This window comes from Nannobrachium achirus (assembly GCF_963921795.1).
Source record: "Nannobrachium achirus genome assembly, chromosome: 12".
Classification (NCBI taxonomy): domain Eukaryota; kingdom Metazoa; phylum Chordata; class Actinopteri; order Myctophiformes; family Myctophidae; genus Nannobrachium; species Nannobrachium achirus.
In genome coordinates, this window is record NC_137832.1 from 33,836,873 (window position 1) to 33,853,036 (window position 16,164).

Below are 16,164 nucleotides of genomic sequence, written 5' to 3' on the forward strand. Positions count from 1 at the left end.
ACAAAAGAGAGAGAACAAGAGCATACTGCACACACAAGTACTTTCAAGTGCAGCAATCCTCTCAAAAGAGAACCAGAATATGTCCAGAATATGGACTAAAATGACAAAAATAGTTTTTTTTGCAAGAAAAAAGGTTAGATTAGAAAAAGTAACAACAGAAGATCAGAAAGACAGCCCACACTCAGGGTTTTGCAGTGTATACGTGATGTTTGTTAGTGAACGTTGAGTGAAGCCGATGCAGCAAGATGACCCTTTAAGAGGTCCATTTTGCAGTGCATGTGAAGTTTGTTGGTGAAAGGTGAGTGAAGCCGATGCAGTAGATAATGTCCCTGTATGTTTTAGGAGGGGGCACACTGGGAGGCTGGTGTGAAAGGTCCTGTGGTGGTATGCGACTGAGGGGGTATCAGTTCGTGGAGGGTTTTCTGTGCCCCATTAGCAGTGTCAAAGGTCAGGTGCCCCGGGTGTTAACCTTGGTGACCAGTCTAGCTTCCAGTCTGCCAGGGGACCCTGGTCCAGGGGTATTTATTACTACTCCCCCTGCCCCACCCTCCCCCCTCTTCCTCTGCCCTTCACCACTCTCCCAGTGGAGGAAAACAAAACACCTCTCTCCCTCCCCCGTCCCTTCCTCGGCCCCGGTACATGTACTAATTGGTTGCATATCCATACACTGATGCATGACGACCCATCTGTAGATTTTTGCTTTGGCGTGAAACATTCTTAGGTCAACACTGGCTTATCCAAATCTCAGAATATAGCCAAGAGCCAGGAGGTTTACCCAAAACATTAAACATGAAAAAAAAACATTGGAATACTATTTATGTACAGGACTTCCATGCACAGATTTGTTCATGAAGCGTTATGTTTGAACCACCACATATTTACACTTTCATGCTTTTATGTCAGCTGCAATTTTGTGTGTGTGTTTCGGTGTGTATAAACAGGTGAGGTAATGTCACAATGTGCGGGTTTGCGTTTTTGTGTGAATATCGTCACTGTCCCGCAGAAACCTCGTATCTCACAGTTTCAAATTTGCAAGTTTTTTTTCGTAAATGAAATCCCTGCCTCATCATATGATGCTGTTGAACAAAACTAGTGAAAATAACAGCTCTGTAAGCACACAATGCCTCACACCGCACTCGCACGGCGAGGCGTTGTGTGTTTGTAGATCGTCTATTTTCACTATTTTAAATCGTTTTTGGACATACCGGGTTTCCACCCGACCACAGCGATATGTGTGTGCCACATGTGCATGCATGGCATGTGCATGCGTGTGTGCATGTATTAGTGTCTGTGCATGAGTTAGTGCTCTCAGTGTGTGAGTGTGGCAGAGGAAAGCCCTCAGCATGTCAGTATGTTTTAATGTCTCACATCTGGTTTCCTAATTTTCCTCCCTAACCCTCTCCCCCACCATGTCAGGACACTGTTTTGTTTTTTCAGGGTGGGGGTGTGGGGGGTAGGGGCGTGATGGAGGGGATGGCTGATGAGTGATGGCCCTGAATACAGGACGTCAACATTCTCTCTCTCTCTCTCTCTCTCTCTCTCTCTCTCTCTCTCCCTCTCTCTCTCTCTCTCTCTCTCTCCATGCTTCCAACGTCCCTTATGTCTGTCAGCTGAAGATCACTGACTGGTCTATGACGGGGGACCGCCAGATCTATTCTGTCACTCCATTACTCTTTTCTTGCCCTCCCACTCTACCTCTCTGACTGTGTCTTCTATAGAGAACAGAACCATACTTTTTTTTTGCCAAACTTAAAATCCTGTCAATCTATCCTCCATTGTTTTCTTAAGTATTTTACTCCAAATTCCAAAGTTTATATCAGGACATAAATGTGTCATCTATGCAGTTGAACCAAAACTGGTGGACAAGCGCCAGGAATGGGAGAGCAATCGAAGAAGTAGTCGTGCTGCTGATTACCTTCTAATATGTGATACGTTTTTTGGCAGCCTTGTATCATGGCTTTGAGATCCATCGCAGCCAATACCCCCCCATTAGACTCTGAGCACAGAGGGCGATGTGTTTTATGCCTATGTGAAAAGGCAGTTTATGTCAACAGTGATTAGTGTTGATGAATGCCTATGAAAATTTTGTTAGAGCTCCTTTACTGCTTAGGTGCTCGCTACGTGATTAAGGCCATATGTAAAGCATAGTGTGTAGCACTTATCTGTAACAGATGCTTCAAAGCGTTGAACGGTGCGAAACTGAGGCTCAATACTGAGAAGTGCAACAATTACACAACCACATCAATGTTGTTGTTCTTTATAATTTTTTTTATTTTTTTTACTGGTTTTAGTTAAGCAAGTTGTCACCATTGGGATTCCCTCATGCTGCGTGGCCTGCATTTAGCCTTGAGAACTGAAGCAGATGTAGACAAAAGGGATGTGGAGGCCCTGACAGAGATGCAGAACAGAAGAGAGCAAAGAAAAAACAGCCCCCCTGTGGTGCCACTGTGGAAATCGATCCCAAGGTTTAAGACTCGGGCTTACCTTTTGTTTGTGTTTCCTTGTAAGTGTCTCTGTGGAGGGTAGAAGTTGTCCGTTGCGCTGATTGTAGCTTGATTTACAATACTGACAATGACATGATGCTTCAGATAACAAGAAATTATTTTGAAATCCCAATTCCATTTGGTCATTTAAGGTGTATGATTAAAGCTGTTTATGCTTATGTCAACTGTTGACTTATTCTGAATCAGCTCAGTGGTTAAGAAATGATTCGTTTGAAAAACAAATGATCAGTTGACAAGTATGACATTCTGAATACCTATAAGTAAAATAAACGCGCTTCCAATTAGCTTTATTTGCACTATGTCGGCCAGTTTTCAAATTAAACATTCATAGCTCTGTGTGTGGTTTATTAAGGCATACAACGGCAAGTGTATGTTCGAGGCACAGATACAAATATAGAAACAAGATATAGTTTAAGCAGTTCTTTGAAAGCAGGCACACGTCTGCAGTTTCCCGATGACATGTAGCTCACCTCCAGTTCTTTATGTTCTCCTTGTCTTGTCCCTGTGCATGGGGAGATGTGTGGGTGTATTACATTACCAAAACAAAAACAAACAACAGCGATATTAAACTTTTGCAACCACAATAGAGGGGAGGGGGGGGCGAAAACAGAGGGTCCTCGACTTCTTATTAATTATGCAAGATTAGTCTAATTATAATTCAGCAAATGAATGTGTGGCAGAAGGTGCGAGGCGACGGGGCTGGGAGATTTGCATGTTAAGTGGGCAGGGGGAAGCGGCTAATGAATGCTAATATATGCGTCAACGTCTCGCTTTAATTTCAGCATTTGCAGCTGTGTGCGTCCGAACTGAGGGGGGTGAAAAGTTGACTGAATGGGTTTTTGGGAGGGGGCAAAGGTTTGTGGGGGGCTGTTAGATATTTAGAGCGTACATATGTGTGTGTGTGTGTGTGTGTGTGTGTGTGTGTGTGTGTGTGTGTGTGTGTGTGTGTGTGTGTGTGTGTGTGTGTGTGTGTGTGTGTGTGTGTGGAGAGAGAGAGAGAGAGAATAGTGTCATATGCACAAGGAAGGAAGAGGAGAAGTCAACAAACAGGTGCAGGAACCAAGGGAAGGTTAATATGCTCACAGCCTGATGAACGTCCAACCACTCGAGAAGGGTATCTGAAGCATCACTATGGTACAGTTGATCCCTGCTACAAGTCAGTGAATGAGTGGTCAATGCAGTCTGGGGTGGGGGGCTTAAGTGACCAAAGAGCAGGTGGCAAAGAGAGGAGTGTGAATGACACAGAGTCAGACAAAGTCATGGCCATGGTTATTAAGCCCATAGTGGGTGACCTGCTGTCACAAATTACCCCTCAAAGCTCAAACCTGAGACATAATGTTATAGTCGTTGCACAAGATAAATTTTACATTCGGTATGACCATCAAAGGACCTTCCAACAATTTCATGAATTAAAACAGGGAATCAAGTACATAGAGTCTTAGCAGCACTCAGAAATTCTGACCAAACCCGGAGAGCAGAAAAGTTTATCTAGCTAACGGAAGAAATGTGACAGAGAAATAGAAAGCCCAGACAAGAGATCAGAAATATGATGGAAGGAGGAAGTGGTTTAAGGGAAGGGGAGGCGCCCTAGTGCACCCTTTAGCACACTTCCATTCTGAGCCCAGCTCAAGCAGAACTTTGAGGTTGGAGGTCTGCGAGCTCTCACTGATAAATTACAATCGCCCTCCGCCAACAACAATATTGATTGTCCTCCTCTGAAATCGCTCAAATCAAGAAGTATTGGACATGGTTTTGGAGCCCAACGTGAGTTTTCCTTTTGAGCCAGGTCCCGTTCACAAGCTGGAGGGAGTGATGGGAGAAGGAGGTGGGAGCTGACGGAGTGAAGGGGAGATTAGTATTCAATGGGAGGGTTCAGGACTGTGGGGCCAATATGAAGTCCCTCTCCAAACAACATCTCTGCATTAAGATGACTTATATTTGCAGAGAGCACAATGTGGGTGGGATTGGTGTGAGGCTGTGAGCCATCTATCTGGCTTCAAACCGCTGCTCCCTCTGCAGCCTTTTCCCTCCTCGCTGTTGTTGTTTATTTAATTGGACCATTAATGGGCCTGTTTATTCAAAAGAAAGGCAGGATTGGACTTCACATCAGCAGTGACATCTGGCTCTCTACATGTATATTTGCCAACTGCCTTAATCGCATCAGAACTCCTCACAATTTTCAGGCGTATTTTTCTTTTGCATATAGGCCTATATACAGTATATATATATTTATATATATATATAGAGAGAGAGAGAGAAGGGGGGGGGGGGGAGAAGAGATTCTATTTTCTGCAATTGTCTCTAACCTCCTTGCATCTTCTACACCAAGGGTCTTCAACAGGGGGTCCGGGACCTCTAGGGGGTCCTCAGAGTTACCACAGGGGATCCTCCAAATCTTTGTGGGATAGAAGATTTTTTTCCCTTCTTTTTTATATTAACCACTTGAACCCTAGCGTCCATATTCTGAGAACTTTAGCCAAATATTTCGGCAAAGAGCTTTGTTTTAGAGGGGAAAAAGAGCAGACTAAGTACACAGTGAAAGGTTGAGTTTATTAAGTATAGACGGTTCAAGTGGTTAAATATCTGAAAACACCAATTTACATGAATCCAAAATACACTGATGATTGTGATGTCAAACGATGAAACTATATGGTATCTATGGGTTGTGGGGGTCCCTGCTTCATCTCTCTCTCAACTAAGGAGTCCTTGGCCTGAAAACGTTGAAGACCCCTGTTCTCCACCATACATCCCCTCTTTCCTCATACCTCTGGTTCCCAATCTCTCCCAACTCTCTAGACCAGGCTCTCCTTCTGCCCCCCCCCCCCCCTCCCTCCCTCTTCCTCTACCTACTCTGTGATGGAATGTGTTCCTTGTTGTTGCCTCCTCCTTCCCATCTCTGTGTTTGCCTCTCAGCATGGGGACTTTGGGATTGCGGCAGAGCTGCGTTGCCATGGCAGCGGGCTCTGTTGCCGAACCGCGTACACCTGGGATTTGGAGTCTCTCTCTCTCTACGTAGTCTCCCCCATCTCCCATTTATTCCATCTCTCTCAGGTCTTCTTTGGTCTATAGCAGAGGCTATCAGAACCTCTCTCTCTCTCGTACGTGTGCCTTTTGCTGGCTCGCCTTTCTCTCGGTCGCCACACTCCAACACACTCGCACAAACTCATACATAATGAGGTGCATATACATAAAAACAGGAATTCACTCTCCCTCCCCTCCCATGTCCATACCGGCGCTCTCCCCTGTCTCTACTGTTCTCGTTCCACCTCCTCGTTTCACTTTCTCTGTAGTTGTCTCTTTTACGCTCCCCTCACCATTCCCATGTGGGGGTTCAAATACGGCATTGCAGGATATCGCGGTCCCAAGGGTCCCCTGGCATACATCACTGTCTCCGGTTTACTTTGAAACACAGCAGTGCTGTTCACTGGACTACGCTTCAAAATTATCATCACTTGATTTAAAGTGTAATAACATTGACTCTGATACTAAACTAAACAGCCGTGATTGATGTCAGAGTTGCAAAACGTATGCACGCATTGCGTGTATGTGTGGATGCCATGCATGAATGTTTCTGCGTGTATGAGAGCACATGCACATGGACACACACGCGGGCACGCACGCACGCGGGCACGCACACACACACGCACGCACGCACGCACGCACGCACGCACGCACGCACACACACACACACACACACACACACACACACACACTCACACATTTCTACACGCCTTCCACATGTCTCTCTGACAGCAATAATTAATGTCTTCTCTGATTAGTACTGTATTGCCGGGCACCAAATAGTCATACAAAATGCTTTCATGTTATCTCTCAGCTGCTGATGTACAAATTTGTGTCATCCAATCTACCTCTGCAGGTTTTTCTTGAAGTTCTTCCTGAAGTGTAACCAGAATTGCCTGAAGACAGCTGGGAACCCGAGGGATATGAGAAGATTTCAGGTATGGATAGATGAGATGAGAGAGAGAGAGAGAGAGAGAGAGAGAGAGAGAGAGAGAGAGAGAGAGAGAGAGAGAGAGAGAGAGAGAAGAAGGCGAGAAAGTAAGTGAATATGTGTGTGTGTGTGCGTGCGTGTGTGTTAGTGATTGATTAAGAATCACAGTTAGATAAAAATGCCTGTCTCTCTCCTCATATTGTGCACCTTTTTATTATCTAGGTCCAGGTTGAATCCTTTTCTACATTCATAGTTCATACTCGTTCACACATTCAAAATATTGGAAAATATAGAGGCAAAACATTTTTTTAAGGTGAAAGTTAAAAATCAATATAAGACAGAGAGATGTGGAGAGGGAAGGGGTGAGATGTGTGGGGAGGGACAAGGGGGGGGGAAGACGGGCAGGAAATAGGTTGAGGTGTTTCAGGAAGTTGTCAAGAATTGAGTGATTGGCTCCAGATGGGGGAGGTCATGCTCCGTGACCCAGGAAGTGGTCACAGGGGACACTCCCGCCTCACTTCCTCTGCTGTCTTTCAGCACCAGCGGCCCCTGTCTGGCAGTCTCACTCTCTCTCTTCCATCTACCCCTCTCTTGCTTTTCTGTCTTCCACCGTGTTTGTTTTAACTCCTACGTTGTGACACATGCTGAGAAATTATGAGCGCGCAACGGCCCTCATCTCAAGGTTAAAAGGCGATCAGAGCCGGACAGGAGCCTGCTGCCGCTTGATCGATAATTTACAGTTATTTTTCCAAAGATTCCTCTCCCATTCCACCACCTATAGCACATATGCTTTCCCTCTTTGTCTCTGCTCTGTCTTTCGGCACCAAAAAATAAAAAAACGACTGCCGTGTGTTTAGTGAAAGGTAGTGTTTTGTCTTTGCTCTCTTTGTGTTTCTAAAATGCCTATAGAGAAATGAATCTCCCAAATATCCCCCCATTCCAAATAAGCCTAAAAAAACAGTAAATATTCATGAATAAATACTTGACCGCATTAACACTTAAAGTAATATTATCACACACAAAAAGTAATCCACATATTTCTTATGCATGTAATTCAGTGAGAGCAGATGCATGAAGAGGCAGTATACATAAGTTGTGGCCAGAAAATCAAATTAGAGTCCATATATATCATCCACAACCTTAACGGCCAGTAAAAATGGGAGATTCAGTCCATATGTTTGGTGTCATTGAGGGATCAGGATTGGACAAGGACCAGTTCACTGTATGCTGCTGGATCACACAGGCATGTTGAGCTTAAAAACAAGCAGCCAGGCCATAGTGTGACTTGATGGAAGAGGGAAAGGGAATTGGATCACAGGAGTGTAAACATATCATGAAGATCCTATGGATGTCACATGAACCTATTGAGAAATATTACTATCACCTGTGTATGAAAATGGATTGTTGCTATGGGACTTTGCTGATGTAACCGGAGATGGCGACTTAGACACACAATGTATATCAGCACAGACACCCACGTATCCCCTATTTCACATGCATGCACAAGTATGTACGCACAAGAATGTGCACGTACAAGCAGGTGCATGTACACACACGCACGCACGCACGCACGCACGCACGCACGCACGCACGCACGCACGCACGCACACACACACACACACACACACACACACACCCACCCTCTGCCTCTTTTAAGTATCTTTTTCTACCTCTCCCTTGGCTTAGGTGGTCCTGTCCAGCACTGTTAGCGTAGATGGACATGTCCTTGCTGTGTCCGACAACATGTTTGTCCACAACAACTCAAAGCATGGTCGGAGAGCCCGCAGGTTGGAGCCAGGCGAGTCTGCGGAGAATTCTATGGAGTATGGTAAGGCATTAACTAGCCTTTACTAGACCACTGATCATCACAGGTCATGTTTTTGACCATCTGACTCATTAGACCTATGTAGAGTATATGCATTCAGTGGCCACACACGCGTGCACACACACGCACGCGCGCACGCACGCACGCACGCACGCACGCACGCACGCACGCACGCACGCACGCACGCACGCACACACACACACACACACACAGAAATATGGTCACCCTACCTTAGATAATGTCTTGAAATTAACCAGAGCATGATTTCCTGTCTAGCTACACCCTGTATCAAAGCCATCAGCCCCAGTGAAGGCTGGACCACCGGTGGGGCCATGGTCATTGTCATCGGTGAGAACTTCTTTGACGGGCTGCAGGTGGTGTTTGGCAGCATGCTGGTGTGGAGCGAGGTAGGAATTCTGTCCAAAAATGTCCAGCAGGACTGGCATAGATTAAAGCAGTGGTTCTCAACCTGTGGGTCCTGACCCCAGGGGGGGTCCCCAAATAATTTTTGGGGGTCCTGTGCAACATTGTTTTCTCACTCAACAGTAAACAAACACAGTTTAAGTGTACTGTATATCGAGGGTATCTGCACACTTCTAAAGTGACAATTTAAGGACTTTTTAATACCTCTAAAATTAAACATTGGCCAAATTTTCAAACATTAGAGGGAGAAATTGTGAAAATATCTACATGCTCACAACGCCTCGCAACGCAAGGCGTTGTGAGCAATCTACTGTAGATCGGCTATTTTCACAATAGAACCTTGTTGTACAAGATGTACCGTAATGCCTCAACTCTTAGTGCTCGTCTGGGTGGGGTGGGGGGTCCCCAGTTAAAATATGATTATTTTGGGGGTTGCGGCCTGAAAAGGTTGAGAACCACTGGATTAAAGCATATTGGGAAATGCTGTATATAGCGCATATGGCTTGTGTCTCGTTGTTGAAATGATTTATGAGCTGTCTAATATTTATTTTTCTAGGGTGTTTCTGTTAGCCTAGATATGATGTAGAGTATTTACAGAGGGGTGGGTATCATATGTTGTTTGGTTTGTAACAAACCCCCTGTCCTCTCCCTACAGTTGATCACGCCACACGCCATACGAGTTCAGACACCTCCTCGCCATATCCCAGGGGTTGTGGAGGTCACACTATCCTACAAATCCAAACAGTTCTGCAAGGGAGCGCCTGGACGCTTTATCTACACAGGTGAGCAGAGAGATCATCATCATCATTGTCTTTTTACAGACTTCATAATAGCATTCTGGGTATTTGTCTGTGGGCTCACAGTGAGAAATGACCGGGTTTGATTTACACTTATTTCTTTTATTTTAGCTCTGAATGAGCCAACCATAGACTACGGTTTCCAGCGTCTTCAGAAGGTCATTCCCCGACATCCTGGTGATCCAGATAAACTAGCCAAGGTGAGGAGCTGACTGATGAAAGACACATGACAGTACTTTTATACAGCAGGTTTTATACATCTATAATTTCATGCTGTGAATTAAACACTGAGATAAAGGTTTGATGAGTATCCATCTCTAATCTATACTCCTAGTTATGATCTTATATAACTGCTGTGTAAAATATTGTATTCTAAGTCTAAATATTTGTCCTGTAGGAGATGCTCTTGAAGAGAGCAGCTGATCTTGTGGAAGCCCTGTATGGAAACCCACATAGCAATCAGGTAAGCAATAATGCATCTGCTGCCTAACATTGGCCATCGAGACGCAATCACTTGCACAAACCTCCTTAGTTTTTCAGTGTAACATTTCACTTAAGCTTATGTTGAATATAAGCAAGCAATGTATTCTAAGGAAGTCTTAAGTTCATTTCAAGGTAGGGTGACCAGACGTCCCGGTTTGGCCCGGGACTGTCCCGTTTTGGCCGGGACTGTCTCGTTTTCAAGCTGTGTGTCCCGGTGTCCCGACAAATATCTCTAAAAGTCTAATATGTCCCGGTTTTCAACATTCACTAAATAATTGTCCCAGTTTTCACCAGAATTCAAATACCGGTAATAGTCGCTGTTTTCAGTGGTTGCATAGACATTTATCATGTTCTTTTCATGAAAACATGCTCACCTATCAGAAAACATGAACAAATTCATTGCGTGTCTGAATTCAACGCTGAGGCTGTTTGTCAATCACTCACTGCCTGTATACAACCCTGCGTGTTTGTGCGTGTGCACGAACGTTAGAGAATGGGCATGCGCATTGCTTTTAGGGTCCCGGTTTTAGGCAACTGTGGTTCGCGTCCCAGTTTGAGCAGCTGAAAATATGGTCACCCTATTTCAAGGGGAATCTGAACCCAATGCTCCATGCAGCAGGCATCTATATAGACCTCAAGACATGCCAAAAGAAATTACATACCGGTAATACATGTTGGATTTGGTATAATGAGACAACCTCAGTAGTGGTGCTTCTTTGATGTGTTTAATACACTGGAGTGTCAGTGTTTCCCTCTGTTTAGCCGGACCCCTCGCTGTGTGTATAGAACTATTGCTAACCCACCCATCATATCATTCCTTAGGACATGTTGCTGAAGCGTGCAGCAGACATTGCTGAGGCCCTGTACAGTGTCCCACGTCCACACAGTCAGCTGCAGGCACTGCCCAGCTCCCCAGCCCACGGCAGCGTCATGGGCTTGGGCTCCTACCCCTCTCAGTTGGGTGTCAGCATCGGTGAGCCCATACAGAGCAGCCAAGGTGAGGAGAATGATCCACTGTCAAACTCAGTCAAATCTCTCACATTTAGCATTTAGCACACGTGTTCTCTCAGATTTTCTAATCCGGCTTCCTTCTCCCTCCCCAGGTTATATTCGTAACACCAGCAGCTTGTCCCCGAGAGGTTACCCCTCTGCCTCTACTCCTCAGCAGTCAAGCTATGGGAGTGGGGGGATGACTGGAGGCTATGGGACAGTGCCCATGACAAGCCTGGGAGTTCCTGGCTCTCCTGGTTTCAGCAATGCCTCCCCTACAAGCTCTCCTTATGGCAGTGAGTGTTTTCAACAAATTTTACTATGTACAGTATTGTTAAAGTTCTCGAGATACGCGGATTACATACAGACACACACGCAGACAGACAGAGATTTGTCGCATTTATAGATAGATAACTTCAATGTTTTATTAACTGGTAATCATCCATAATTACGTCACATTACCTTTTTTAAGTGTAGTGTCTACAGACCTACACAGTTTTTGATTGATTGATTGAAGAATTTATTAGAAGTTTGCAATAGAAAAAAGTACAGTTTCATGACAGTACAAATCACTGGTACAAGGTCAACTAAAAGGAGATCCTAGAAAGCCGAGGCTTATTTCCACAGGAACCACACTTTAAGTATCTCATATAACATTGAAAGACAGACGGATAGAACATAGTACTTTATCTAGGATAATATCAGTTTCAAAAGCATAACATCAAATACAAAAGGCAGAATACAAAGAAAAAGGGGGGGGGGGAGCATGGGGGCTTAGTCTATTTACATGTCACGGGTAGCTGCTGTCTGAAGGTGACTTTTCATACCAATTTTGAAGGAGGCTAGGGATTTGCTCTCCTTTAGGGCTTGTGGAAGGGCGTTCCACATGTTGATGGTATAGCAGGAGAACGAGTTAGCGCCTTGTTTAGTGTTAAATCTACGCTGATGATGATTAGTGGAGCTGCCTCTGGTGTTATGATCGTGAACATCCTTGACCTTTAAGAAGTAGTTTGTCAGGTACATGGGAATCTTGGAGGTGTAGTGTATCTTGTACACCAGGCCCATTGCAAGATGCTGTACTCTGTCAGCTACTTTGAGCCACCCCACGCTTTCGTGGTGATGCTCGGTAAGGTGGGTCAGAGGAGGGAGACCAAGCACAACCCTAATTAGTTTGTTTTGGGCTGTTTGGAGCTTTAGCTTTAAGGCAGCTGGGGCGTCGCGATACCAGACAAGGACTCCGTAATCAATGAGGGGCCCAATAAGAGCACCTCCTAGTGTCTTTCGGGATTTAATATTGATCAGTGGGGCAACTCTTTGCAAGAAGCGAATTCGTTGATTGACTTTATTGATTACCTTGGTGGTCATTTTTTCACTGGATAGGTTAGCCTCCAGGATGCAACCCAGGTAGCAGATGTGGTTTTTTCTTTCTATCACAGTGTCACCTACTTTAATTGTGAAGTTCTCAACTAGGCTAAGTTTCTGACTAGATCCAAAGAGGATACATTCAGTTTTGCCTAGGTGAATTGAGAGTCTGTTGTCATTGAGCCAGGTGCAGATCTTGTTAAGTTCACAGTTAAGGGCCTTTTCAACCTGCAAAATGTCTCTGCCTGAGACTAGGAGAGCCGAGTCATCCGCGAACAGAAACAGATTGCAGTCACAAGCAGATGACATGTCGTTTACGTATATTAAGAACAACAGTGGTCCTAGTATACTCCCTTGAGGTACTCCACAGTTTACTGGGAGGGGGGGGGACAGGGTTCCGTTGACTTCCACCATCTGTTCCCTCCCCACCAAGTAAGAGTGCATCCATCTCACTGCTGTGCTATCAAGACCAATAGCTTTGAGTTTTTCGATCAGAATAGAATGATCGACGGTGTCAAATGCCTTCTGGAGGTCCAGCATGACCATGCCACAATATTTGCCATCGTGAATTTCACGTTTGATGTAATCATTCAAATAGATGAGGCATGTATCTGTGGAATGGGACTCTCTGAAGCCAGACTGGAACTCGTAGATCAGTTTATTCTCTTCAAGATATCTAGCCACCTGTTCATAGACAATTTTTTCCATTACCTTAGAGATGGAACTAAGGATTGAGATTGGCCTGTAGTTGCCAGGGTCAAGTTTACTGCCTTTTTTGTGCAGGGGGGTTACCTTGGCTAATTTGAAGTCCTGGGGGACATAACCCTGCTTGATAGATAGATTAATAATATGGGTAATGATTGGGGCAATGGTGGCAGCTGAGTCTATGAGAAATTTGGGGGCAATTTTATCATGGCCAGCGGCCTTGAATTGAGGTAGGGTGCGCAGTTTTTTAAACACTTCATCAGTTGACACCGTGGCAAGTTTAAAGTTGTCTTTGCATACCCCAAGGTTCCTGTAGAATTTCAAGATGTGCCTAACACCAAACAGCCCAGATGGAGCGGGCAGTTTATTGACCAGATTTTTGGCCATGGAGGTGAAGTAGATGTTGAGATTTTTGGCTACATCAAGACTATCCGTGAGGAGGGTTATGGGAGTTTGGATGGATATGTTGCTGGCTATGGATCTGAGTTTAGCACCACAGCCTAGCTGGGTTTTAAATAGCTTCCATAGGTCTCGTGGTTTGTGGATGTTTTCCTCAACTTTCTCATCCAAGTAGTTTTTTTTGGCAGAAAGGATTAAGGAGGTTGTCCGATTTCTCAGTTTATTAGCCTCTAGACTGACTATTTCTAATTTGGCTTTAAGGTGTTTATTGGGGCCTTTTTTGAGTTTGTGATTATATTTGCGTTTCTCAGAGTATTTTTTGTCTCTGAGTTTCATTGATTCACAGATTTCCGAATTCCACCACAGTAAACTCTGTAAGTGTAAAAGTGGGCCTGTACGATGCTGTAGGTTGATTTGTGATATAATACTTGATTTTAATTATGTCAAACTTTTTTCTATTCCACAGTAATGCCGTCTAGCCCCACCATACCAGGCTCAAGCTCTTCCTCGTCTCTCTTGCCCTTTTCTTCTTTCCCATCTGCTGCCAAACAGAAGAGCGCGTTTGCTCCTGTCCTAAGGCCCCAGGGCTCCCCCTCCCCTGCCTGTCCAGCTTCAGGGGGGAACAGCTTCAGAGGTAGCCATCCAACTCACTATCTGACCCCCCTCTCTGAACTTACAAATGCAGTCTAACCCACTAAACCAGACCCTCGCTACAATCTTGACTGAACATGACATGAAGCATATGGCTGGCCTGTTCACGGGTATACAATAATGCAACATACCGGCTGAGTGACAAGAATCATAGATTTTCTATACTCTCTCTCTCTCCAGCAATGACGGGCCTGGTTGTTCACCCGATGTAGCACCCACCCATCCATCCCCATCCACCCCAAGCCACTGCTCTACTTAACTCCTCTCTTGGTACTAAGAGGGCAGGGAGAATGGAACATTGAACTAGCAGCCACACATAACTATCCTCCCTGAACCCCTGCCACTTGTTAGTCCATGTTTCATCCAGCTGGATGAATATGACGGGGTATGAAATATCCAAAGACCAGCCACCCACTTCCCGAGGCAGAGGAGATTATTCCCACCATTCACAACAGCTGCAATGACAGCAAAACGCTCCTTAGCCAACAGTAGTCGACTGGACTGTAATGATGGGCGCTACATGAGGTTTCTTTGCATTTTGAAAGGAGGCGGAGGTAAACAGGTCACAGTCTCCCCACAAGCTTCAAAAGCATCCAACTTACTTACCTCTGGCCTACTATCATGTGTGCAGTATTTGATTCTTTCCACACCTGCCAAAAATCTTGGCTAGATTTGTTGTGAGAGCACTGAACTTTGTACGATGATTGGACAACTCTGATGTTATACTGAAGCTCTAAAAAGCAGGGTGCTATTTGTTTGTGTATGGACACCATTAAAGGCATGTGTGTACATTGTCTGTGAGTTAGCAAGAGGTTTTTTGTAGTAGACTTTTTGAAGACAATTTACATTCCAGAATTATAGACCCTTTATTTTTTGTTCTGATCTTTAAGGTTTTATGAGGGAAAGCTCTTTGTCCCCAGGGTTATTACTAAAGGAATTCATATATTGATTTTATTTAAGAACAAGCAATTTAACTTATTATAGTTAGCTTAGGGAATAATATAAACGTGCTTTATAAATGTGGTCCTTTGCATTTGTCATTAAAATAAGGTCATTGCCACATTGCCATTATAATTGCAAATGAATGGAAATTGATGGATTTCTTTTTAGAGGGAGTAAAGTAAACCATAGCACACTTATTTGGAGTAAACATCAACAAAAAAAACGGCAATTTGCTGGTTGCATAACAAAATGTTATGCCTGCAATTAAAGAAAGTGAATGTCCTTGCTATGAAATGAAACATTAGCTATAGCCTTATCCTTCTTAATTTCATTTTTATGCATGCTTTTTCAAAACAAATGCCCTGATATTTCATTACACACAGCACACTGGAAAGTGTATGATAATATGGTAAAGGTAATTATTTTATCACTTCATGTCAGTTTCCCAACCTTGTGGAACCCTTTTTGAATCCTGTTTCTGGACACTATGCAGTACAGTAAAGAAACTAGAAAACACCAAGTAATCAAAAGAAAAGAAAGGGACAAAAGGAGTTGCCTATTAACTCATCTAATAGAGTTCTCATCGATTTTAGCCAATACAATACACACATCATACTCAGGATGAGAAAACAAAGAACATGACGAGGAGCTGACATCATTTAAAATGTTGTTTTTTGTGTTTTGTTTTGTTTATTTTATTTATTTAAAAAGTATTATTAGCAATTGTAATATTATGTTTTTTGAAGCCATCTTGTTTTTTATGGTACAAAGGTTGTTGCAAATGTGATTTGTATATCTCAAGGTGTAATTATATTTTGTGCTCCAAATAAAACAAATGAAAAAAGAAAGAAAAAAAATCATGAAAAAAGAAAAAGAAATCACTGGCATGTTTCAGTTGCTTAGTTACATATGATGACATAGAAATGTATATGTTTGTGGTCCGTTTTGTACAAGTACAGCGTTAAACAGTCAACCGAAACATCCCAGCATATCATCATACCATACTCTGGACATTGTGATTTTGCTCCATGGCTCATATTGTATATCAACGCTGTGCTACATCTATTTTTGACTGTGCTCATCACCTGTGTGCTAATGCAGTGTGCTACACTGTTTTGTATACATAGCTGA

General features: G+C 43.9%; 1 protein-coding gene across 3 annotated transcripts in view; it reads left to right on the forward strand.

Moving 5' to 3' along the window:
* Positions 1 to 14,303, forward strand: part of ebf2 (EBF transcription factor 2) — a gene marked incomplete at both ends in the record, with an annotated part of 35,112 nt that extends 20,809 nt beyond the window's left edge. For 2 of the 3 annotated variants that reach the window (XM_080739130.1, XM_080739131.1), the window contains 10 exons: positions 6,382 to 6,463; positions 8,143 to 8,284; positions 8,558 to 8,688; positions 9,360 to 9,486; positions 9,613 to 9,701; positions 9,899 to 9,964; positions 10,807 to 10,981; positions 11,088 to 11,270; positions 13,907 to 14,074; positions 14,272 to 14,303. In XM_080739130.1, coding sequence (XP_080595256.1) covers positions 6,382 to 6,463; positions 8,143 to 8,284; positions 8,558 to 8,688; positions 9,360 to 9,486; positions 9,613 to 9,701; positions 9,899 to 9,964; positions 10,807 to 10,981; positions 11,088 to 11,270; positions 13,907 to 14,074; positions 14,272 to 14,303 — 1,195 coding nt within the window. Of the gene's footprint in view, positions 1 to 6,381; positions 6,464 to 8,142; positions 8,285 to 8,557; positions 8,689 to 9,359; positions 9,487 to 9,612; positions 9,702 to 9,898; positions 9,965 to 10,806; positions 10,982 to 11,087; positions 11,271 to 13,906; positions 14,131 to 14,271 lie in introns of those variants that run through there. The other variant, XM_080739129.1, reaches the window with a different exon arrangement.
* Between the last annotated feature and the right edge of the window lie 1,861 nt (positions 14,304 to 16,164).